The 26,475-nt window shown below is 40.1% G+C and overlaps 3 protein-coding genes across 8 annotated transcripts in view; 1 reads left to right on the top strand and 2 right to left on the bottom strand.

Moving 5' to 3' along the window:
* The window catches only part of rtkna (rhotekin a), a 58,087-nt gene extending 44,555 nt beyond the window's left edge, over positions 1-13,532 (bottom strand). For 2 of the 6 annotated variants that reach the window (XM_044368987.1, XM_044369052.1), the window contains exon 1: positions 13,016-13,517. In XM_044368987.1, coding sequence (XP_044224922.1) covers positions 13,016-13,126 — 111 coding nt within the window. In that variant the 5' untranslated portion in view covers positions 13,127-13,517. Of the gene's footprint in view, positions 1-13,015 lie in introns of all 6 variants that reach the window. The other 4 variants (XM_044369060.1, XM_044369001.1, XM_044369069.1 and 1 more) reach the window with 4 other exon arrangements.
* A 3,776-nt stretch (positions 13,533-17,308) lies between these two features.
* smn1 (survival of motor neuron 1, telomeric) lies at positions 17,309-23,157 on the bottom strand. Its single transcript, XM_044368970.1, has 8 exons — positions 23,006-23,157; positions 22,417-22,488; positions 22,199-22,318; positions 21,874-22,065; positions 20,990-21,169; positions 18,163-18,237; positions 17,851-17,958; positions 17,309-17,581 (listed from the first exon to the last, which is right to left on the bottom strand). The coding sequence occupies exons 1-8, from the start codon at positions 23,051-23,053 to the stop codon at positions 17,525-17,527; spliced, it is 852 nt and encodes a 283-aa protein (XP_044224905.1). The 5' UTR covers positions 23,054-23,157; the 3' UTR covers positions 17,309-17,524.
* On the top strand, positions 23,116-25,835 carry hspb11 (heat shock protein family B (small) member 11). Its single transcript, XM_044368978.1, has 5 exons — positions 23,116-23,392; positions 23,745-23,851; positions 24,974-25,042; positions 25,131-25,174; positions 25,267-25,835. The coding sequence occupies exons 1-5, from the start codon at positions 23,295-23,297 to the stop codon at positions 25,357-25,359; spliced, it is 411 nt and encodes a 136-aa protein (XP_044224913.1). The 5' UTR covers positions 23,116-23,294; the 3' UTR covers positions 25,360-25,835.
* The last annotated feature ends 640 nt before the right edge of the window (positions 25,836-26,475 follow it).

Here is a 26,475-nt window from a genome sequence, read left to right as displayed (position 1 = left end):
TTCATTTTCACTTCCAAATAAGTTTGTCTACGCTGGGGGTTTGTTTAAAACCTGTATGATCAGGTTTCCTGCCCTATTAGACTTCTTTTTAAGAGATGTTGGTGCTTTTCCAGATCAAAGCAATTAGTTTGGTGGATTGAATGTTATTGTTAAAGAAATAAAGGTCAAAGGTATGAAAATAAAACCCTCATTGGAATAAACTGCAATTATCCATTGATATCATCAGACTCCTAATGCTTCGAAATAAAGAGTATGCGCATTGTTCAGACAGGCAGTCTACCACAGAAAAAATAAATAAACTTAAGGAGACCCATCTGATACTCTAGAGAGAGTTAAGAAAGCAAAGAGACTGATGTTTATCATAAAAAAAATGTCATTTTCAACCTCTAATCAGCAAAATCTTATTGCCTCAGATAACAACGTCACCTTTTATCTTCAGAATCCATGCTAAAGGTTAAAAACTGTCTCCAGTCTAACACACAGTGTGGCAGGGAGACACAAAAGAGGGCCCCAGGCCAGCCGGGCCCCAAACCACAACAAAGAACCCTGACTATCATCTAGACCCAATCTGAAAACTGAACCCCACCCGCACCACGACTCCCACTCACTGACTGAGACATACTGTATGTACACAGACAGAAACCTACACTTACATACACACCCAGGAATAAACATAAATAAACACTCTATGAACCATGTGCACATAGCGGGCGCACACAGACACACACACACACACACACACACAATAAAAACTCAAAAGATTAAATAAATGCAGCTGATCAAGGTTCATCTGTCTGAATATGGCCTGCCAAGCAACTGTCCTCCCTGTTGTTTTACACAGAGGGCAAAGAAGTATAATAGGACAGAATTATTCAGAGCTTTTGCTCAGTGTATTTTTACACTGTTAGACAGTTGATTGGACAAGGACAGAGAAAAGACAGAGAGACATCTACATAAAACAGACTGTGCAGCCGACAGATAAGTTGAAACCTTCGGTGACTGCGCAAAGTCACAGAGAGAAAAATGTTCTGATCAGTGTTCAAATGGATACACAGAAACTAGCAACGGTTTCAGTCTACTCGAAAAAAAAAAAAATCAGACTCAACAGATTTGAATATTACAGGACTTCAATTACATGGCTGTGTTACGGCAGGCACTGGGTCACATCTGCTCAACTTGATGACAGTAGTGTGTGACGAGCTGTGAAACCAGACGTATCATAGAGAAATCCCCCCGGAGGTCAGTTCGCCGTTACAGAGCATGAAAAACCTGCGCTGACAGCTACACAGTCATAACTCAGGCACAGAGACGGTGTAATGACATTGTAAATCTCACCGACACTCTACCTTGTTATTAGATGTATCAGTTTCAGTCTGTAAATTCTAAGTGATTTCACTTCTACTTCAAGATTAGATAAAAGGGATGTTATGACGATCATGATCAAAACTGGAGTAATGTTGGAAATTAAAAGGTTATCCTGTATGAAAAAAAGGATGTATGTTTCACAATCTGTGGGCAAGCTTGGGAGAGCTGGGGGAGTAGCCTGCCTAATCGCAGATACAGCAATAACAGAACAGGGAGTGTTTTTGCACCTGGTTTGAGGGCCCATCTTATTTCTCAACATGGCCCCTTGTGCTGTTATCTGTGAAGGAAACACACACACACATAGAGAAAGAGAGAGACACACACACACACACATACCTATAGAGACAGTTCAGCAACATGTCAGGACTAGGCAGAGCACTCTGGCTGCCTCCCAGAATCATTGCTGACTTTAAGGAACGCTACCTCCGCCAGTCACTAGAGACTGCAGCATCTCATCACTCTGAAGAAGCAGGCAGCTCAGTGAAAGAGAAATTAACTCGTTAGGCAATTCATCTCCATCGATTTCTACCCTCAGGGTGCAGGCTGCACTTCATCAGAGTCGCTACGTGTGGATTTGAGAGGATAAGTATACAAAGGCAATTCATTTAGTATTTGCAAATGTGCATTCTCTTCTGAAATTACTAGTAGTGACTGTAAGGTGAATGTTAAGTGAATGTCATGTGATGAATGTGAAGGAAAGGCGAATAATGAGGAGAGAGAGCGGCGCCTTAGCCGCTCGCGGGGCCTCTGAAGAATCTGAAATGGAGCAATGGCTCCCTCTGCAGAACAGCAGCAGCAACACAACCAGATGTGCCACCATGTGATACGATTTAACACTCAGCGAGGATGCACAGTACTTCACTAAATAATAATAACACATAATTTTGTTAGTCTCACGCTTGAATAATTCAAATGAAAAGAGACAGAGAACAAATGTTCAAAAAGGTTATGCGCTTGTATTTGTTTCCATTTTAAACCAGACATGAGAAAGATGAGCTCCAAGGACATGAAAGAGAGCAATAAAGAGCGAGACCAAGACAAGGAGAGACAGAGCAAAACTCATTGTTCCATGTGTAAATAGTCGGACTTAAAAAAAGACAGAATTCCACACTTTTATTTGCCATGAGGTCACTCCTGCCAGACCATAACAAATGTTTTTGTAGAGCTCTCACCCAGAGGCTTCTGTTTGTAGTAAAGGTCTGTCTGGGTAAAACCTAAAACAGATCCCACTAATCTAAACATCTGCAAAGATAATATAGGAATCTAAACATCTGTAGGAAAGACACTGGGGAGACCATATCTCAAACTGACAAGAATAACATCTTTAGAGGTTCCTGAGTTTTTGCTCACAAGGAGGAAGGCAATTGATTAAACAAGCTACCACACATGATGGTAATTTTGGTGTTTGATTATGTTTAAATATTTGAAATTCACCCCTTTCTAATGTATTCAATGCACATGCTTTTGACAAATACTAGATGTGGTGTTCATAATGAAAATGTTAATTGTTATGTCGGTTTTCTTGCTTTCTTAGACAGATTTTTGAGTTTCATTTATTACTTGGTAAAAATGACATCAACAGAATATTTTGTCTGCAGTAACAATCGCATCTCAGTTGTCTAGTCTCAACTTTGGGGAATCCCCCAGCGAGTCTCAACTACACAAAGAATTTTGGAGGGTTAAGATTTTGAATCAGCGTGTTAGATTACATGTCAGTGTGATATGTAGGACAAGTTTGACACTTAAAAAAAGGACTACATTTGAAGCAACTAAATCCCCACGGCAAACACTGCTACAAAAGGTGGGTCATATGATATTTTATTGATTATTTCCAATTACACGTTGAATATATTTTTCACATTAGTTTTTTGACTTACATTTTGGTCCCTGATGATTTGGTCTCTTCAGAGTCTTCACATTTTAAAGTGCTGACTGCCAGACCTCTTTCACTGCTGACAAATGTTGCTAGATGCTTGATCCACCTGCTGTGGATGTTTTTGGTAATGTGACTGTCACCTCAAAGTTGAAATCCTTCATCATAGTAGTTTATTTTGTCTGCCCCTCATATTTTATGGTATGCTCATAGATGTACCCACAGTATCATTCCCCCCTACACTATGGATGATTAAGCATCTGAATCCACCCGAGTGAACATCTAGACAAGCCGATCGCTGTTCTTATTCTTGACGTAGGCGATAATGGAAGACCGGTGACAGACACAATAAAAATAATTGCTGAGACAGCAGGAACAACACAACGATACAACGAGATCTGACAACACACCGTCTGCCACCGGGCCCAGTCAACACACACATTAAAACACACGCTGGCAGGGACTAGTACACTATGCGGCATGCAGGGAAGGCAGACATGCATAATAGACCCATCTGCTCCCATAAAGTCAAACACCTGCTCGGCATAATCAACACAGAGAGCAACATCATTGGCGGTGTGCCCCTTTGCCCTCTCCTCTCCACAAAAAACATCCAATGATCTCCCAGCGAAGCTGCGCTGCAAAAAATGTCCACATTAACAAGTCCTTTCAGCTACGGTTTGGAATTTACGCTCAATGCTGCACTAAGTGATTTGGGGTTTTGTTTGCAGCGTGAGGACAGAACAGCAACACAATACCCACATACATCAACCAATCACCTACAGTTGTTGGTTATTACTCACAGTTCATCTACTGTAGGTAACTTAGCTTGAACTCATCACTTTGTAATTGCTAAAATGAAATGAAAACAATTGATCAAATCAATGCAGGAAGAGGCATGTACAACACACCTAGCCCCCACCCACACATACACATACACCGAAACATTCCTCAGTATCGACTGCGTTCCTCTGTATGAAAGAGAGGCCCTGACTCCATTTATTTCACAATGCGTCAGGTGGTGATGTGATGTATAGGACTAAGGTATGAAAGGCTTTTTGTTCGAAAAAAAAAAAAAAAATCAGAGAAGAGACTGGAACAGAAAGAACAGTAGAAAAGATGTAACATAGTGGGTTGACATAGTCATGCCCCATATTCTTCAACCTTAATGACTGTGTAGAACTGAAGGTTAATGGCTTGTCCCTGGTGAAGTTACAGGCTAAACTTAGAGAATACAATGTTGTAATGGATTTACATAGAGTGCAAAGTGACTACTCCATTTTTCCTCTCACTGCCCATTTGAGTCTTTGCTACCAATACTTTGAGCTTTAGTTCACAGTCGACTTGTTTGGTTTGCATGTCCACACAAGATGTAACAAAACCCCATACAGAGCTTCTTTTTTTAAACCGGTGTGATACCAGCATGTAAAAAAGAACCAAACTAGTCTCCTTTATTTTCACATTAATCTTTACAAGAAAAAAAAAACAGAAATAAATCTGAGTTTCATAAGCCCTAATGCACAAAGTTACAGCAATGCAAGCATCTGTAACTATTTCTGAAATTGTCCAGCATAATATGTTTGTCAGAGAATGGCATTCTTCCACATAGAGACAGAGCCTCGTCTGTTTCTGAGCCCCCTATGACATGTCAAAGGGGGCTTACAACAAGTGTCGTAGACTGTAAACTAAACCACGCATTGGAATCTGTGTGTGTGGGTGTCTTCTTGTTAATGTTTAACCGAACAGTATTCAGTAGGGGTCTTATGTTCACAGGAAGAAGATACCATTGGCATGAGACAGTCAAGTTCTGTTTAACAGTCTGTTAGCGCAGGGCTCAATAGGTTAAGGTTAAGGTCTCTGCTGTGGTGTTTATACAGAGATGAAGCTTGAAAGAAGATTGAGAGATAAAGGGACATACAACAAACAGTAATCTTCTATGGCTGTCTAGAGGTAAAGACAAAGGAGGACTTCCTTGGTGTAATCTGGATCAGGAAAGTGGGTTAGCACTACACTACATGACAAAAAAGACCCATTTTCTTGCTACATCAGGGGACCTGAGCCTCAAAGAAGCGGAGTGGCCCACATAACACGGCTCTCCTGGGGAGGGGAGGCGCTGAGGTTGATAGATTGGGAAGAATGAAACAGTGGAAGGACGTGAAAGCTCTGAGGCAAGTGAGCAGGTACAGAGCTTTACCTGCAGTGTGTTTCTTTAATTCCAAACATTTTCTTCATTTTCTCATTTTTCTGTATGACATCATTTAAGCACAATTCTTGATTCCTTTATAGTTCTTTAATTGCGGCTCATTGCCATTTGTCTGGGAGAGCTTACGTTTACAAGAGGGGCTGAACCCAAATCCTTCCATTGTGATGTTTTTTTCCCCCGGTACTACACAGTAAAGACAAGACGGAGAGCAACACCTCTGGGTTATCCACTTCACTAACCAAGGTAGTAACTGAATGAGACAGGTTTGATGATGCATGAAGGAAGTTTCCCATCTGGGGAAGTGGGAAAGTATCCAGTGATTATGCCACCTTCATCTATGTCTCCGTCTGTCTGTTAACTGAGTCACTGTCAGTGACAGCCTCGCTCAGGACACTGGTGAACAAAGCCTGTCTATGTCTGAGGTAATTTAAGGGACCTTGTTCAAGGATACACTGCTGCTTAGTCATTGTCTGAGGGAGTGTGTGCATGTGTGTGTGAGAAACAGAGGCTGACAAACTAGGAAAAGCAGACATGTGTGAACTGGATAATGACAGCATGTGTGACTCACTTCCTGTGTGTGTCTGTATGTGTATATACACGTCAGTTATCTATCTTTGGCCCCTCTAGTAACATCTTGTTCAGAGTAAAGCTCTGTGCACACGCATACAGATCTGCAGTTGGGTGGGGTTCACATGCAGCAGTAGCAACAGACCCTCAGCTGCTAAACTGCACCCTGACACCAGTTGCCACATAGAGACGCAGGCTACTAACCACATTCCAAGGCCAAAACACTTGTACACCTAAAAACATGCATGGCCCTCACACACAGGCCACAAGCTTTATTCAGTCTGTATTCATTTATAGCAAAGAGGAGCTGCAAACAGATGATTGAATGTGATCAGAACACCCAAAAGGTACAATGTAACTAAGTATATTTACTCAATTACTGTACTTTAACACACCAGAGTATTTCCATTTTAAGATACTCTATATTTATTACTTCACCATACTGCAGAGGGAACTATTGTACTCTTTACTCCACTATATTTTATTTGAAAACTCTAGTTACATTAAAGATCAGGTTTTACATTCCAAATATATGATCAGTTTATAAAATATGATGCATTGTCATAGAATGAAGTACCAAACATGATATAATATCACACTGGCAGGAGTCATTCTGCAGCCTAATGAGGACCTTTTAATTTTGATACAAGTATATTTTGCTGCTAATACTTCTAGTATGTCTACTTAAGTAAGATTTTGAATGCAGGACTTTTACTTGCAGTGGATTAATTTTACCTTGAGTAATTGCTGCTTTTTCTTTAAAGGTGCCCTGTGAAGTTTTTTTTATAAATTATCAAATGTTTACATTGAGTGTTACTCATCAAAGTGCATTGTGTGTATCTTTGAGGTCTAACAAAAAGTGTTGAACGCATTTCCTTCCTAATAAAACATTTGCAAAGCCAAAGTATTTTAAATCCTGCATTGTCAACACATCCATGGAACCCACTTATTAGAAATGCTCAATAACACTACTGGGAGTCAGAAACTCCACAAGGTACCTTTAAATAAACGATCTTCCACCACTGCAGCAAATAAGAAAAAGAAGACATTAATTGCGAAAAAAAGCCCTGAAATCAATTCAAATTAACATCCAAATTGATAATTTTGATGATAAATTGATGCCAATGCTACCATCTCTCTAAGCCAAACATTGAATGGTTTGTCCAGCATGTCCGGCCAGAAGTACTTAGATAAGATAAAGCTGTGAAGGAAAGTGCTGTCTGGAGAGGACCAGTGAAGGGTTAGTGCATGAGGACATAGTGTAACTCTGCGTGTGGGTCTTATGAAATATAAAAAGAACAGCTCTACAGGGCTTTTGAGGCCCAACAACAAGTTAACAAATCTACCGTACCAAACGATCGTCAGCTGTTGCTCTGATAGCTCACCGTGAAAATGAACAAGTCACCGACTGAAAGAGATAAGCTTGCATTACAACAAGGATATTACATAAGTTTGATGTTTGAAATCTCCCGACAAACAATAGTTCTATTGTATTAAATAATAAACTATAACATAACCTTGCCTTGTTGCATAAAACGATAAAGAATGCATGTATGTGGGTTCAACAGTGAAATAAATAACAATCTTTATTGAAAACCTTATTTGAACAATAAACCTTTGTTCTGTCTTTCACCAAACCTATTAGGCAAACAGTCCAGTCATTACCATGGGAACAATAGTGGGACATTGGCTGAATTTTGGCTGTGGCTTGAAGAAACTGAGATTAAACAATTTTTCATTTGTGCTAGCACTCAGAGGCTGAGTGGGAACAGTGTTCCACAACGGTGTACATACAAAGCCTGTGTAATAAAAAAAAGTTAAACATTTGCTAGTTAAAATATCCCTTAGCATACTGAGAAAGCCTCCAAGCATACAGCCCCAGTAGTTGAGCTTTGTTTGAGAAGAAGGGTCTTGTAAGGGGTAAACTTTTCCTTGGCATCTCCCCGGTCCCCCTGCTGTGTTCAACATGCCAGAACGCCCTGGGGTGCACACACACACACACTTTGGAGTTTAAACAGATTTAACCACTTCTGGTCAGTCCCACACTAATTTGGAAGATTGGGCTAAAAAGCCAATATCATAACTCTCCCACGGAAGAGCATGTAGGCCAGTCTTTAAGAAGCTTGGCACTGTAGTTGTTCAAGAAATCTGGTGGAGTGCATCCACTCCTAAGAACCCCAGGGCCTCTGAGTCCCTCTGCCTGGCATTTCATGCCCCAGAACAAGGCTTAGTTTTGGGCTACAGTGCAGTGATGGCCTATTGTTCTCTGGGTACACAGAGCTGCCTTGAGAGACTCGGGGGAGAAGTTCTGGCATTCCTTGAAAGCGACTCTTTTATCAATGGTCTGAGGTTCTTCCTCTTTGCTGGCTATAGTGTTGCCCTGGCAACATCTATATGACCTCCCTCCCTCTCCGTATGTGGGGAGGCAAACATATGCGTTCATAAACAAGCTTAGTTCATCACAGTTTCTGCCAGGCCACATTAAACACTAGCAGAAGCCACACTGAGAGACTGCTGAACATAAGGCTGCTTACAGGGCAACGTCTGCCTCTGTGAACTATAAACCATAAATCTAAGCATCTGGAGAAAACATATCAGCAGACAATATCTCAGACTGGGGAGGAATAACACTATGTAGCATCAGTTTCTACTGATAAAAACAAAAATATTCCTTATACCCTGACAAATTAAACAACATGTAGACCTACACATTTCTCTAGCTGAACCAAGCTCTGATACAAGTTTCTTCTTTTTCAGCATCTGACTTTGCATAAAAGAAACACTGTATTACTTCAATCTCAAAATAGGAGTTGCTGCACTTCTAGTGTGACCAACACATTCCTTTTAAGGTGGGCGAATATACGCTGAGCAAAGGGAACACCCATTGTATCCAAATTTTCACTAAAGCCACTAGTAGTTTCAGTTTGGAAGAGTACTGGTGAGAGTGTGCGGATCTACAGGGTGGAGAAGGGCAGAGCACCAAAACCGACCAAACCGCAGCCCAAAGTTGTTAAAGATTTTACTCAACACACATGGCAGACTCCCAGACCCTGCCATACACTCCTACAAGCTGGGAGAGAGTGTGGGTGTATGGGTGTGTCATCACAAACACACATCTAACCACTTCCTGGCCCTACATAGCTGGTGGTAGCCACAGTGGTGTGGACCAGCGGGGAGTCGGGAACCATCCTTGAGTTAAACATAACAGAAAGTTGAGTCGAGGAGTATTGAAATATAGGACATTCCATCCCCACCTCCGTAATAATAACTGTACCAGTCGGGCTCCCACTGCATGCCTGGGTGGCTTCAGCTGAAACAGCAGAGCAGGCGAGGATGGAGACAAGAGCAGAGTGCAGAGACACACTGGTGGCCTTTTGGATGAGAGGAGGGATGTAGAAAGCAGATGTCTTCTCTGCTCCCGCTGAGAGCAGCAGGCAGAGAATCGACAGGACGGCTGCAGAATGGATGTCTGGACAAATGCTGTATGAGCATGTAATCGTTTGCTCGGTTTCTTTGTCCCTCTTTCGACTCTCTGAACATATTACTCTGTCAATTTCTGATACGCACACGGCAGAATGATTCAGCACCGGACCTCAAGAGGATGTGGAGTCAGAACACAGTCAGACAGACTGTCAGGACATCTCTTGATATTGAATTATACTCACATGGAAGCAATAACTCAAAACTTCTTATTCGTCTTCTATTATATTTAGACATGATAATATGTCTAAACGTCAAATTGGATTCCTAGCAATATTTTAAACTTTTTAATCTTTTATTCACATAACTGATTACAGTAATTAGGCACACAGTCCGCAGAAATCCCCAAAGCCTGGTTCTGCAGTCTCTAGATTAATAATAGCAGACATTTAGTCTGACAAAATCATGCTCTTGGCTTCATTTGCCTCCAGCCTCTAGGCGAAATAGCACAGACAAAATGCATACACACTCACTGACTGTTAGTGTTCACTCCATTCAATAGATACTTTATGTGTCCCGTCAACAACAAGCTGCTGAATTCTGGGGCATGTGGGAGAGTCCTAACCAGTATCTTTTCTCTACCAAATACACATTTTCATTGCCCACATACATGCAAATGAGCCTGCAAAACAAAGTTGGCAGTGGTCACTTTGGGTTTAGTCCAACAAAGCAGTAGAGGTTTTTCTGTCTTTATCAGCTGTTTGAGCATTGTGCGTTTCATTCACTGATAGCATGTCATTGACCAACAGAAACTCCAGACAAACCACCTTTACATACACGCATTTACATAAGAGGCTCAAATGTTGGCACAAACGCACGCACGCTCACACACATGTGATCTCCCCTGGCACAGTGAAAAGGGGGTGCTTTCACACCGAGGTAGCCTGCTTCATTGAAATGCCACAGGCTGGTTCCACGGAGGTATTAAGAGAGCCCTAAAAGATACAGAGCTGAGGGAAAGTCCCAGTATCTGAAAGAGGATCATTAGCATTGAAAACAAAGCCAGAGACACAAATTAATCTTGAATGAGAGCCAACGGAGATGAGATTACAGAGTTAAAGAAGCAATGATGGTTGTTGTGAAAAGAAAGAAAGTCTTTACCCTGATAAATAAATACCTGATAAATAACTAATACAGAGACTAAACAATCAATATGAGTGAGGGAGGGAATATAGGGCAGCAACTAACGATTATTTTTATTATCGATTAATCATTCTGTCTATAAAATGTCAGAAAATGGTGGTATTTTCTGCAATAATTTAGAGCCCAAGGTGACGTCTCTGAATGTCGTGTTTTGTCAAAAATCCAAACATATTCAGTTTACTATTATGTATGACACAAAAAAGCTTAACATATTTATAATTTTTCCATAAAAAAAAGACTAAAATGATTATTCAGTTATCAAAATAGTTGTCGATTAATTTTCTGTTGGTTAACTAATCAATTAATCAACTAATTTCCACAGCTCTCGTGGAATATCCATGAAGCTACGTTAAAGGATGTATGTGATGGTTCAGTATAACTCTGACCAGTCCCTTTGTCATCTCATTGGATTTAATTTTTTTTTCCTCCCAGAAATACGTGAAGAAGAGTCCTCCTCTTTCCACTTCTGCTCTCTCCTCATCTAACCCTTATCCGACCCCTGCGGGCAAAAGACACATAAATAAATATTATCTTAGATGAGTATGAAACGTCTGCATTGCCCCCACCCCCCAAAAAAAGACCAAGTGCCACTGTTCATCTCTCTTATCACAAAGCCTTTAAGGAACATTGCTTACACTGTACGCTCTGGACACAATCATCAACTCACACCATCTGAAAAACAATCACTCCAGCCAGAGATACTATACAGGCTTAACCACATTAACAGCACTACACCTCCAGGAAATGTTTTGTGTGATTGGCCTGTCTGAGTTTATGTGTCAGATATGAACTCATGCTGCTCAAACACCAGACTTGGGTAATTCTGACTGCAGATTAATACGATGGAGTGTGTCTGGCTTCCAGGAGGTTAGTGGTGTTTTCCTGTGACATGAATCATAAACAACTAGTAATATACATAAGCAGACAATGTGTACGCCTGCACACGTGTGCTGAGACAGACACACACACACACACACACACACACACACACACACACACACACACACATACACACACACAGGGAAAGGATGAAAAAATGAGAGATTCAGAGAGAAGAGAAGAGAGACAGAATCAATAGCTATTCTATCTTTTCCATTTGCTGTATTGCACCATTAACATTCCTTAAGTATCCTCTTACAATTGAGTCTACCCCCTCTCTCCCTCACACTCTCTTACACACACACACATCCTTCTTTCTAACGTCTGTCTGGCATAACACAACACAGCATACATCTAAAATGTGGGTTTAGTTTTAAATTAACAGTCTCACACACACACACACGAAGCAAGAACAAGTTCCTGGCTGAATAAACCAACAGCAGCACTCTAAAATGAAACCAAAGTAATATTGCTCACGACTTACAGACAAGTGTGTGTTCGTGAGAAAGGAAGGGAGGGCGAGATAGACAAAGGTAGGGCTTTCCATCAAAACAGTATTAAAGTGGACCGTGAGTAAAAGTAATTAGAGGATTGGATTGGAAGTGCTTCTGAGCCCGTCTGCTCTGCCGACAAACAGTGGCTAATATGAAGCAGATGGTGACATGGGAGCTTTGCAGAGAGGAAGGGGAAAACATGCATGAAGAGCAGTAGTTCAAATCCAGTGATAAACAGCTGAGAGGGACACACATGCTACAGCCTTGACTTCTCAACTTTTGGTGGGTGCAGTCTTTTTTGACTATTCCCCCCTAAGAATGATTGTCCAAAGCAGTTAGGACACACAAGTAAGATTGAAATCATGTGCTGTGAAGAAGAGCAGTTTTGAAATTTTGCAATGCTATTAAAAGAAAGTGTTGGAGATTAAACAAAGCAGAAATCTCTCGAGAACATAATTCAAAAGTATAATGGATATTGTACGTTTAAAAATTGCCATTATAAAAGACAAATGTCATGCAATAACCTCTCAAAACTGTACAATATTAAACCATGTAGTAATAATACATCATGAGCGATGGAACACAACATAAAACACATTTACGTTACTATCAACCCACTATTGAACACCACAGGCACACTTTCAAGTCTCTGTAGGAATATTATTGCTTTTATGTTTAGAGTAAAATGCAAAGTAGTTTGGAAATGCTGCAATTAAGAGCTTTAATTTGAGGACCTGAACGCAGCAGCACAGCTCTCCAGTGCAATTTAATTAAAATATCGCACAAAAGCAAAGCAGGGTACACACTCAAACGCCTTCAATACAAGATTAAAAGTGTGCCAAACAAGTTAGTTCGTAGAGGGAGAGAGATCAAAGTTGTAAACAGTAAATCCCCACACGCTGTTTGTGTGTGTGTGTGTGTGTGTGTGTGTGTGTGTGTGTGTGTGTGTGTGTGTGTGTGTGTGTGTGGTGAGACGGTGATGATGATAACTGGCGGACAATCAGAGTCTACCTGTGATGTGTCCAGAAAAACGCTCTTTCTGAACTTCCCTCGCCGTATCTCCATTTCAAGAGCGGAGCCGCGGGCAACGGTGGCTCTCGCTGTTTGATTGCGGCAAAACATCGTCTCTGCTTTCTGGCAACTTCACAGAAAGACCTGTGTAGACCGTATTAGCTGAGCTTAAAGTGAGCGCAAAGGGAGGAACCGCTTCGAAAACTGCCAAACAGCCAGACGCAGATCCAGGTGGCACAAAACGACCCCACCGGCGAAACTCCCAAGAGATTTGAGCCAAGTCCGAATCAAACACTGACGTTTCTTTCCTCTAAAGTGGAAGCTGAGACTGTAACAAATCTACTGGGTGAAAAAAAAATAAAACAGATTTACGGAGTCTTCCCTCACAGCTGACTTTTCACTTTTCCTAACACTACCCCTTGTGCGTCCACAGTGACACGGTGACACCCCATGTGGCGCAGCCGAGACCTAACTTCGCCCTGTCCTGGATCCGGAGACCTCTACCGGCGATATGAATGGCTTACACCCAGAGCTGAGATTTACTATTGAAGTACCTGATGTGTTGTAGGCCTGTCTATGCACGTTATCCATGCGGGTTGAAGCACAACATGTGCGCACGGCACAAACTCCTTAACCATGAATGAAGAACTTTCAATTAGTCACAATGGATGAGCTTTACTATTTTAATATTATTAGTATATATATGTTTTATCCATTAAAAAAACAAACTGCAACATACCATTAACCCCTTGCACATACAAATCGCCTGTATATCCCTTTAAGAAGTTTCAAAGTGAGAAATTAACTCCATACTACAGGACAGTATTTGCTGTACTTAAATGAGTTTATGTATATCACACTTACATTGTACCTTTGTGCTTTTAAGAAACAATAACTTATGCATGAAACAAATAAAAAATACCTTTAGTGACAAACGGAAAAAAAAGAATCTGCATTTAGAGTTCAATCTGACATGTTATGTCTGTTATATCTTTGGAAACTTTGAGGTTTTCACCAGTAATACTGCTGGTTTAAGCAACTCTCCAAGTAATACGCATTTGAATGATGGAAGCACCAGTGAGTTGATGAGGTTAATATCACATGGCCTCAGTAGCACGTCACATATAGGAGGATACCAGAGAAAACAATTTCATGAGCTGTCAATAGATCAGCTTGTAAAATCAGTAATGCTTATTCGCTACTGCTTGACTGGTGAGAATTCCATTTCCTTAATACCAATAATGTAGCCCATTTACGAGGCTTTAAAGCTGGGGATATGGGCTTTGCCTTCATGGTGCAACATTTTATTTACGAGCAGTAAGATCTAGCAGGAATGTGAATCACAATACCTGAGCTGCACCAGGGGCTTTACCGGACCCGCTGTGAGTGGAATTCTGAAAGGTCAGAAGGTCATCGAGGATCAGTCTCACTGAGGCAGACGCCACATCCAAGCTGACAGAAGTTGAAGTCTCCAAGATTTACATCTTGAAATGCTTCAATGTCAAAACCCTGCTCCCTCTTTTTGGTGATACCTTGGACTACCCACTGATAATGCTAAAATATATTCAAATAGGTGGCAAAAAGCAAAACTTCAGCAAAACTTCAGTTACCTATTTGCTGCATATCGACACATTATGTAACCCCAACACTGACCTGTATCACCTGATACTTCCTGATACTTTTCAAATAAAATGTGAGCGATTAAAGGAGAGGAGGTACCCAGAAGACATCAATAAATTAAAAAGCCTTTATTGACGCATGGATGGGAATTATTGCATTAAGATAAAGTCAAGGTGTCGGTAATTGTGAGCCACTGTTCACTGTGATTAACAATTGGTACGTAATTAACTCTGAAAATCCACTTTCTGGCACCATATAGTATTCATGTCCTGATGGTGAGCATGTTTTGTTCAGTTTCGTCTGCATCATAAACAGCCTTAATACTGCAATCTGCTGTCTGTCTGCCAATCATAAAAACTAAATTTGGGGTCTGTTTGCAAACATTTGTTTATATTCGCTGGAACATTCGTAAACAGTGTTGCATTCCCCAAAGTACAGTTTGTAGCACTATACGCTATTAAAAAAAAGTCCAACACACTTTAACTTGGTGATTTAGCACAGAGCCAAACTCTATTTATAATAGTCCAAATTGATCTTGTCTCAGAAACACTTATTCTCCTCAGCTGGGGTTAAAGGTGCTTGCGCCACAATCTTAAACATGTAATGATGACTGTATTCTGCAATGAGTGGTTTTGGCTTGGTTTCTACAGAGAAAGGAAAGGGGGCTTGTGAACCCCCCCTTTTGCTCTAATCTCCCCCCAAGTCTCTTATTTAAAAGCAGGATGTTTGTTGATGTTGGGAGCTTGAGTAAATAGCTGAAGGCGCTGTAACTCATGCGGCAATGTGATCTTACTTGGATGTCTGTCTGTTTCCTAGAAGGGACTATGTGAAATGCAGATTATGTTTACAAGCCTCATACCGCTCTGGTCAGTAGGGGGTAGACAGTCACAGAGGGGAGCAGTGCTTTCCCAAGCTAGGTCTGACCCCCTTTTAACTCCTCACTGGGCTCCAACGAGCCCTTTGGGCAGCTCAGTTTGCTGCAGAGTCAGGCAAGCAATGGGCTTATGTGCAGGCTCTGCCGTGGCAGATTTTAAACCCATCTGGGAGGAGAAGATAGGTCTAGTTTATCACCACTCGTTTATAGTGCATATTCTATTTGTAAATCCCACAAACTACATTTTCTCCTGTTTGCGCTCCTGTTTCTTGTCCCATTTTCTCTCTTTTGCCCATACATACAAAACGGGAAAAACAGAAGTGACAGCTACATGAGAATCAAATAGTAGCAGTCAACACACAACGACACAGTCACAGTGGGCTATAAAATGCCGACCAGTCAGCACACAAACAAAGGGATCGCTCTTCACTCAGAAAGCAATGGCTTTAGAGCAGCTGGAGGATGATCACATGGTATAAAAAACAGGAGACAATCATAGTGTTACATCCTACCACAAAACACTATTCTGTTTCTCTCTCTCTCTCTCTCTCTCACACACACACACACACACTCACACACACAAACACGTGCTTTATGATCAATTGCCCACCAGTTTAGAACCAGAGGAGTGGGTGTAAGCAGGCAGCAAATCACCAATATGGGAAATATAGGAAATCTGTTTGGTTTCCTTTTCATGGAATGAAAGCGCTACAGGCCCAGCAGAACGATTGTGGCTGTAGCAGCCCACTGTAATTACACGTGGTTTTCTATATTCTAAATATAAACTCGCATACAGTATCTGCAGCCATTGCCCTACTTCCTTTACTGTTCTTACATTATTAAACCTCAAACATTCCAGGATCAGTTTCATGAGTGATCAGGGAGAAGATAATAATAAGAGGTCAGCAGCCAAGAACGTAATGAACCTCAGGCTCTCATTTCACAAGCATACCATATAAAAGAATGCAACATTAGTATTTGTCTGTATTAATAATAAATCACCTCCATGTTCTCTCTCTGACCTCCAAAGGCCCTTTCATCAACATTAAGTTTGCAAATTTGAGTTTGTTAAGTGTAATGGTTGAGATAAAATATCTTTGAATGATCTTAATACCTTAACACATAAGAATCGATCTTCCTCTGCACAGTTGGCCCGATGTGTCGTACTATTTGCAGTTAAAACTTTGCCTAATATCACTCTGAAACCTGTGCCTATCTAATGTGAGCTGAAAAACATTATGATGGATGCGATCCTATATTGGGTGGTGGATGAGGGAACACCTCAGGGAGAAGGGAGAGCTCGATTGCAAGGCATATACTGGAATGATACTCTGAATTAACTACGTGGAAAGCGCCGCAGGGACTAAGGCAGGACTCAAGTCTGGCTCGTAATCAAATTCTTAGCATGTCAAGAGACACAAGTGCACAGTAGACATGCTAGAAATGGAGAGTCTTCCTCTGCATGGCTGTAATTCTTTAGAGGTTTAAACAGCAACCCATTATGTATTCATGCCACATTTGCCTATAATGTGACTACATTATACTAGTCTGACTTCTGCTGGACAATACTCGCCATTGCAGCCACACATCATTGAGTCTGTCATATACACATTTGTAAAACTAATCTCCAGTAAACAATTGCTTTTTTTTTGGCTAAGTGGTAAAATAAATGAGAAAAAATATTTTGCACAAGTGAAAAAACCCCCAGCTATCATCACAAACATCTATCATGTCCAATAAACATTCATTTTATGATAGTGTGTCTATGCTAGTATAATAAAAATAAAGTATTAACCGAGTTAATAACTGTGCTCCGATAGCCTTTATTTAATTTATTTACAAAGAATACAAAACTCTCCTCCTTGAACTCATATGACTGATCTGTTCACACCATGTACATTTCCTTTACATTTCCTTTAGAAACAAGGACACACATCAGGCACAACAGGGAGGGTGGTTGCTGCTCCAGGTGACAGCCTGTGTAACTCAAACTATGAGATCTTGTGCTGATCATTTCATTTGTGGTGCAGTTTCGTCCAATTGGCAGCTTCTTTCCGTCCTTGTTTCAACCCCTGTAAAAAAAAAAAAAAAAAGAAACATATGATGTTAAAATACCTCTCCTTTTAAGAATCAAGGACTCCCACCTGTTATTAAGCTGATGGTATTCGATAAAAAGGTTTTATTTGTTAAAAAGCATAACAGCAAAAATGAAGCAAATTCCTGAAAAGAAAAAAAAACAACCTCCAAATAACCTCATACTCCCACTGCTCTTGATGTGTAAATAACAGCTGTAATTCCATTCTATAATTCATAATAAGGTGGTTAGCTTCTGTACACATACCAAGTAGTATCCCGTGTGATATCCACTCATGTACCAGGAGATGAGCACACTGCCCAACGCCTCATCATCCACCATGTCTGGGCTCATCGGAGGAGGTGGAGGGATCATCTGAGGCAGAGAAATCAACAAAAAAGAAAGTCTGATCAGAAAGCTCTATCTACATTTGTCCCTCAAATCGCCAGCTTGACCTGTCAACATGTGCATTTATACACATAAAGTGCAGACCCCTATTGCTCCAATGAACAAACAGTTTCTGCTGCAGTGTTTACATTTATAATTGTCATTAGTGTAAAGATATATATTCCAACTCACTGGTGGACCAAAGGGCATCATGGGAGGCCAGGAGGGAGGTACAGGTCCATGAGCACCAGATCTCCTGCTTCCACCCTGGTAGAGTCCAAACAAAAGACAAAAAGAGGCTTGAAAACATCACACTGGGATCTCAATACTGAATAGTATAAAAGAGAGATTAATGGTTAAACTAAACCTTTTTAATAAATTCTAGTGAAACATAAAATAAAGTGCAGTCTGGGGTCATCAACTTTCATGTACAACCTGCAGGAAGGCTATCCAGAATCTCCAATTATATTCTTTTCAAACACGTTTTTACTATTTATGACTTAATACATCCAGAACCAGTCAAAAGTTTGGACACACCTACTCATTCCAGGGTTTTTCAATTATTTTTTTTACTATTTTATACATTGTACAAAAATACTGAACACATCAAAAACTATGAAATAACCCATATGGAATTATGTAGTAAACAAAAAAGTATTAAACCAAAATGTGTTTCATATTTAGTAGCCACTGTTTGCCTAAATGACAGCTTTGCACACTATTGGTAGTATCTTAACCAGCTTCGTAAGGTAGTGACCTGGAAGGGTTTTCAATTTCAATTAACAGATGTGCCTTGTCAGAAGTTAATTGGTGGAATTTCTTGCCTTCTTAATGTGTTTTAAGACCATCAGTTATGTTGTGCCGAGGTAGTGGTGGCATATATATATATTTTTAACTGCACGCATTTTCATTGGTTGCTCTTTGTTTTCAAATGCATCTACTTTAACTATCCTTTAAACCTAAAACAGCTTTTAGTTCCATTCAGATCATTATATTCATTTTAACACACTCAACAACCTTTTTATTGTGCCTAGAATCTTTAAAGAAATTGGGAGACGTGCTTTTAAGTTTAAAGCACCAACAGACTGGAATAATTTGCCTAATTCACTCAGATCAATTACTTCTTGGCTTGTTTACCTTAAATCTACTTGTTCTTGTTTTTGATTGTAATTACCCTCATTTTAGTTTGTAATTAGACTCAGTAGTTTGACATAATGTTATTTCATCTATTCATTTATTTTATCTCTTGTTCATTCTTTGTACAGATGACGTGTAACAGATGTAGCAAGTTGGGTTTGGGATTCTGTGAGAGCTCTTATGAGTATGTGCATGTCCCTGTTGATGTTACTGTGTTGATTGTTTTGTGTCATTGTATTGTTTAATTTATCATCATTATTGTTAACATATTTTGTCTTGCTTAAATGTTGTAAGATTTATGTTTTGTGCCCTCAATAATGAGATGGTGCATCTCAAGGGGTTTAAACTCTAATTCTTTTTCTTTGTTGGAAAATACAGCAAATAGCTCTATTCGACTACTGTAGTAACCCATATTATTGCAAGAGCTGCTCAACTAAGTAAAGAGAAACGACAGCCCATCATCACTTTAAGGCATGAAGGTCAGTCAATGCGGAAAATCTGAAGAACTTTCTTCAAGTGCAGTCGCAAAAACCATTAAACACCATGATGAAACTGGCTCTCATGAGGATTGCCCCAGGAAAGGAAGACCCAGAGATACCTCTGCTGCAGAGGAGAAGTTCATTAGAGTTACCAGCCTCAGAAATTGCCAATTAATGGCACCTCAGATTAGAGCCCACATCAATGCTTCCCAGAGTTCAAGTATCAGACACATCTCAACATCAACTGCTCAGAGGAAACTGCGTGAATCAGACCTTCATGGTCAAATTGCTGCAAAGAAAACACTACTGAGGGAGACCAAAAAGAGGAAGAGAATTGCTTGGGCCAAGAAACACAAGGAGTGGACATTAGACCAGTGGAAATCTGTACTTTGGTCTGATGAGTCTAAATTTGAGATTTTTGGCTCCAACCACCATGTCTTTGTTAGATGCAGAGAAGGTGAACGGATGGTATCTGCATGTGTGGTTCCCACCGGAAGTGTGATGGTGTTGGGGGGCTTTGCTGGTGACACTGTTGGCGTTTCATTCAGAATTCAAGGCACGCCTAACCAGCATGGCTACCACAATATTCTGCAGCAACACACTATCCCATCTGGTTTGTGCTTTGTGGGACCATCATGTGTTTTTCAACAGGACAATGACCCAAAACACACCTCCAGGCTATGTAAGGGCTATTTGGCCAAGAAGGAGAGTGATGGAGTGATGCATCAGATGACCTGGCCTCCACAATCACCCAACCTAAACCCAATTGAGATGATTTTGGATGAGTTGAACTGCAGAATGAAGGAAAAGCAGCCAACAAGTGCTTAGCATATGTGGGAACTCCTTCAAGACTGTTGGAAAACCATTCCAGGTGACTAAAACATGAAGCTGGTTAAGATATTGCCAATAGTGTGCAAAGCTGTCATCAAACTTAACAGTGATTACTTTGGGGAATCTAAAATATGAGAGACATTTTGATTTGTTTAACACTTTTTTTGCTTACTACATGTTTCCATATGTGTTATTTCATAGTATTGTTCTGCAATGTAGAAAATAGTAAAAATAAAGAAGAAAACACTTGAATGTGTAGGTGTGTCCAAACTTGACTGGTATTGTAGTTGCATCAATACAGAGGGTAGATCTATGAACATAAATGCCAGTAAAATGTATTGCAAACCAATACTTATGCAATATAAATGCCAGCTCTGAGAGGTTGTTTGTATTTTTTCATTGTTCACATTGTAAATACTTTGTTTATATTTCAGTTTCATCATGCATTTGCTATGGCAATTAGACAAAGTTTAAAACTAGTTGAATCTCAGTTTTAACATATTTCAAGTAATAATATGTACAAAAACAGTCCATTACCAGTTATTTTGTTGGTAAGGAGTCTTTCCTCTTACCTGTCTGAAAGCTGGCATTGGAGGCGGGCCTGGAGGAAACCCAGGGAAGCCAGGAGCCCACGTAGGAGGAGGTTCTTTGTGGGCCTTGGGCTTTTGGGTTTTACTGTTTGGCTGCTGCCTGTGTTGGTTTGGTGGAGTTGACTGGTCACTCTCCTCTGTTGAAGATTCTACCTCATTTACCTGAATTGCAGACAAATACTGCTTTAGTCTCTTTTTAAAAATTCCTTTATTTTATAACTTTGTGACTACACATTTCTCAAATTTCCTTGAAATTGTTTTGGGAGGCAATTAAAGGATATGTGCAAAATGTGAAGATATGCATTTTGCTACAGCCAAATTAACTTATAATGCATATACGATGTAAGTGCACTGTGAGATATCAATGTGTTATGCTTATCACAATCTAATATTTGATAAATATTGAGTATTATAATTGAATGCTGTGCTGCTTTTCTTCACAAGTAGATGTTGCAGAAATATTACCAGGTCATGCACTGGCTAATTGTTAAAATGATTATCATGGAAAACTGCCTTTTATTCCTGGTTAATGCCAAAATGTACAATTACTGAAGTATCTACAGATTTAAGTTTATGTGTAAAAGGGGCATTCAATGATGAAAATGTACGGAGGAAACCCAGAAAAAGCAAAAAACTGTCATTTACCATGTAATATTTCAGAGAGCCAAAACTATTTTAACACAATTCTGTTGTTTGGGAAAACATCTTCTGAGTCCTGACATCACATTTTCTACATGGCCATTTACAAGACAGAAAAATACAAATACACCACTAAACAAAATGGACTCAAGAGATGCAAGTATATCACCATTAACTTAACGGATCAAATGTTTTTATCGAAAAACAAAATAATTGCACTACTTTACCTTAGTATTTGTTTCCTCATCACCCTCAGAAATCTCTAAAAGCAAGTCTTCAAGGTTCTGCTCCTCCTCGTTACCATAGTCTGTATAAACAACTACACAAGTGCCCCTCGTGTTGTCTATGGAGGAGATGGTGGCTGAGTACAGCTGGCCATCCTCTGACCAGTAAGCATTGCAATAATCTCCAACCTGCCACTGCAACAGAAAGTATATGTTAAAAAGGTCGAGGTGTGATCATAATATATACAGTATATTGTCTTCTGGTATGAAACAACCACTAGCACTCTAAATCCAAAGTCTTTGTTGGTTTTTTTCAATTCTTCCAAACCTCTTTATCTGGCGGTGCATTAGTTCTTTTCCTGCTCTGGTTCTTTTTATTGTTCTTGCGTTTTTTTCCTGGGTGGTTTTTCTTGGAAGTTTGTGGTTCATCTTCACCCTTGAGGGCAGTCTGGCACACAAAACAAGAGGAGAGGAGAATGAACAAAAAGCTAAAAAAGGTTTAAAAACAGTTGCACACAAACGCACACTGCAAAGCACCAGTTTTACCTTGAATGATGCCACTGCCTTGTCATAAGCCTTTATCAATGCTGTGTCATCCCATATGTCCGAATCGTCACTCTGGAAGAAGAGAAAAACTGATTTACAGCTTCTGCTGATGGAGGATTCATTTTCTAACAAGCCTTTCCGATTGAATGCAAAACAAGACCGACAAAATACATTAAAAACAGGAAGGCTGACCCCTGAAGCTGATTTGATATTTTAATCCTCTGATTTTTGCAGGTGACCTGATTTTTGACATGTACATGTTTACGTCTGTATCCCCCACACTGTGGAAAGGATGCTAACAACCACAGAAAGTGAGAGCAACATGTTTGTGCAGCTACAGTTCATGCATGTGATGTTTGTTGGAAAACGTCGTGCTAAAATAAGGTGGCTAATAAAACAAATTGGGTACATTTTGGACTTCTGTTTGCTTCTTGCTGTTCATTTCCTCTTTGTTTGATACTCAACTTAGCCGAACTCAATGTTGGTTTGTAGCTTAGCTGGCTAGCTCACCATCTCAACCAAGTCTACAATGGCCTAGAAAGGTACACATTTGTTGTCATCTAATATTAGACACTGCTACATGACTCACTTGTCCGGCTCCGCGTGTAAACAGCACGTCTTTGCATCCATTCGCCATGTGAAATGTTTAGATTTAACTGCTAAGTGCTAAACAACAAACGAGCAACGTGCGTCGGAACTGGTGACGTACTTTATAAAGGCTGACGTATATGTCGTGCGACACGGCGGTTGGCTTGGCAACGACGGTAGTTATCGACTTTATCTGCCTACATGACCCACGTATTCGACAAATTTTTGTCTAAACTGCTGTTATTAGCCACAAATATACATACTATTCATAGTCTGTGGTGTATGACTCGATGAAGATGATCGATTCGTCTCTAAATTCTTTGGGTGCAAAAGTTGTTGTCGCTGCATCCAGCGATGAGGATCACCCACCAGAAAACATCATTGACGGGTGAGTGTTTCCTCTGAAATGATGTATTTTACTTACTTTACTTACTATATCTCCGCAGTGAAGGTTAATGTTGCTTGTTCACTAACAGTAAGTTGGCTGTTACTGACTCCTAAACTCACCGGATCAATGATAACATTTGATCCGTTTGTCACTTCCACTCAAAAGAACTTAGTACACGAAACTAACTAAGTACACGAAGCTGAATTTATTGTAAGAATCGACGTTTCGACCACACTTCACCAAGAGTGGTCGAAACGTTGGTTGGAGCTTATCGTGCTGGTCATCTCCTCTTCAATCTATCTTTGGCGTGCATTCACCAGACAACAGCTGCTGTTTGTCCCTTTTCACCCAGAGACACTAAAACGTTTTGGATGTCCACCGGGATGTTTCCTCAAGAGTTCATCATTGGCTTTGCTGAACCCACGATGATTTCTGCAGTGACAGTGGACAGCTTCAATGGTATGTGATGGTGTCTTTCAACAAAATGAATCAGAAAATAAACAAATCATTTAGCCCTCTCTGTATTGAAAGCTGCTATGACACAAGTTGTGCAGTGTAAGCACTGGCTGCGTCATGTTTAGTGAACGGATTAATGAAAGCTCTATTGATCATACTGTTTTGGACTACATAGGATCCAGATCCTCTGTAGCTATTAATAAATTCTCTGAGAAGATGCAAACATCACAATGGTATTTTTTAAAGCATGCTCTCACATGAAAACATTCCCAAACAGAAGGACAAATATGATCAGTTATCAAAGCTTACTTTCATTTTACTGTGATATGTTTTGTGTCTCAGAATGGAGCTACATGCAGCCTGTCTTCGAAGGTCTATTAAAGGTGCAGTGTTTATAATTTGGTGGCATCTAGCTGAATGGATTTGGTAGAAATGGAATATAATATTCATAAGTATGTTTTAATTACTGTATAATCACCTGGAAATTAGAATCGTTGTGTTTTTGTTACCTTGGCATGTGCCCTTAGTATCTACATAGGGAGTGGGTCCTCTTCTACGGAGGCCACAATGTTGCACCGCCATGTTCTACAGTAGCCCAGAACAGACAAACCAAACACCGGCTCTAGAGAGGGCCTTTTGCGTTTTTCGTGAGTTTCGCGGTCACCATAGGTTCCCCTACACATTTGGATGGGGAGGGGGAGGCGGGGGGATATTCATTTGGATGCAGTCTGCAACCTCACTGCTAGATGTCACTAAATCTTACACATTGGTCCTTTAATTGCCAAATCCTTTATTACACAAAGAAACTAGTTTTTAAGTCAGTTAATGGTCTCTTCAGGTCAGGTGTTTTTGATTATACGAGTAAAGATGACTATTTTTTTAATGATCAATTGAGAAACAAAGAAATTCTTCTAGTATATTTGTGTGCATTTCTGTCAATGATGCGTGGAGACAAAGGTGCACAACAATTCATTATATTTTCTCTCAGGCTATGATATGTTATCTTTTTCTTAAGCTAACCATGGTTTATTGCATTTCAGTATTGGTCTCATCTTTTTCATTTATAATTGACATCATTGATTCGTTGGACAGGACTAATTACATTTTTTTCCCCTTTTTTTGCAGTCAAGCATCTAAAGATAGAAAAGAATATTTCACAAAATGCCTCTCACTTTGAGTTTGTTGGGGAGAAAGGTAAGAATGATATATTCATCTATCTGTTTGCACATTTCTTTCAATGTCAGATAATTAACATTGTGATGAACTAATTAATTCCTTGCAGAGCTTGAACATACAGAGGGACATCTTCAGTCAAATGCTATTTCAGTAAGTTAAAATACAGCTATTCTCATGTAAAACCTTTGAATGTATTGAATTAAAAGTTAGCTTACCGGTTTTTTTCTTTACTTTTTTTTCAGCTAAATGGAACCAGTGCAACCCACCTTCGTTTTATCATCACCTCGGGATATGATCACTTTGTCTCAGTGCACAGAGTCAGTGTACAGAATTAACACAATTGAATATCGCTAAGTAAAGCCCCCGGGATGTATTTTTGTATATACTATATGGCCTCATTATATGCTCAGTCTGTTTTGATAAGGGACACACACATACACACATTGACATCTTCCATCATGGCAGATTGTTGTAACAGTGATTGGGAATCTGATACACATATTCCATGAATATATGAGGAATATTGATTTGTAAAATCAATTAATGTACTGTGCGTCTAAACAAAATTAGTCTAATCGTCATAATCTTATCAGCAAAGCTGCAGTTGCAGACAAAGCACATGGATGAAAGCTAAGGTGATGTTTTAAATCTGGCATGTAAATCTGAAATTTGCTTCGATCCATTTCCTGTGTTTGTGCATATTTAATGTTATGGTTTTACTTATGGGGCTTTTTATCCCATATTCAACTGTTCCTGGTTATTTCACAACCTGATAGTGGCAAAGCTTAAGAATAAAAGCATTGGATTCTGATGAATAGTATTACTTACAAAGGAAATTTCTTTCTGTGTGAGAGATAGAGTTAATTAACTAATTTTGAGCAGTGGGGGCTTAAATTGGCATCCGTACAACCCCCCAATGAGCAGAATTTGACATCCCCATAGAAATGGGGAACCATGGGCGATGCAGCTGGGGGGTTGGGTAACCAGATGGTTTCCCAGCCAACCAGCAAGTCTCTAAAGACTGCAGGCCTATTCACACAAAGTACTCAAGCCACCTCCTGTACTTATATCCTCCACACATACAGACACACACTCACACAAACACAGATACCGACTCCTATGTACCTCCACTGCCATTTCAACTTGTCGGTAGCAAAGGGTTCAGCAGTGTGCGAGGACCCTTTGGGACTCCCTCCCCAATTACTTTGCTGACTGCGGAGGAGCTTAGGGATTTGCTGAGGCTGTGTTTGCTATAGCTTGGTCTGCATGCAGGGCTCCGCATAAACCAATAAAAATATGAAATACATGCCTGAGTAACTAGCCCCCTGATATTTTAGAGCAACTAATTGCTTAGGGGTATAGCTGGGATATAGCACATTTGAGTATGTGAATGTAATGAGTAATGAGGGCAAGGCAGAAACTGATAGAATGTTATTGACTCATGTATTATT

This window comes from Thunnus albacares, chromosome 2, assembly GCF_914725855.1.
Source record: "Thunnus albacares chromosome 2, fThuAlb1.1, whole genome shotgun sequence".
Classification (NCBI taxonomy): Eukaryota; Metazoa; Chordata; class Actinopteri; order Scombriformes; family Scombridae; genus Thunnus; species Thunnus albacares.
Note: the sequence above shows the minus strand (reverse complement) of the source record. Positions and strands in the feature narration are given on the sequence as shown.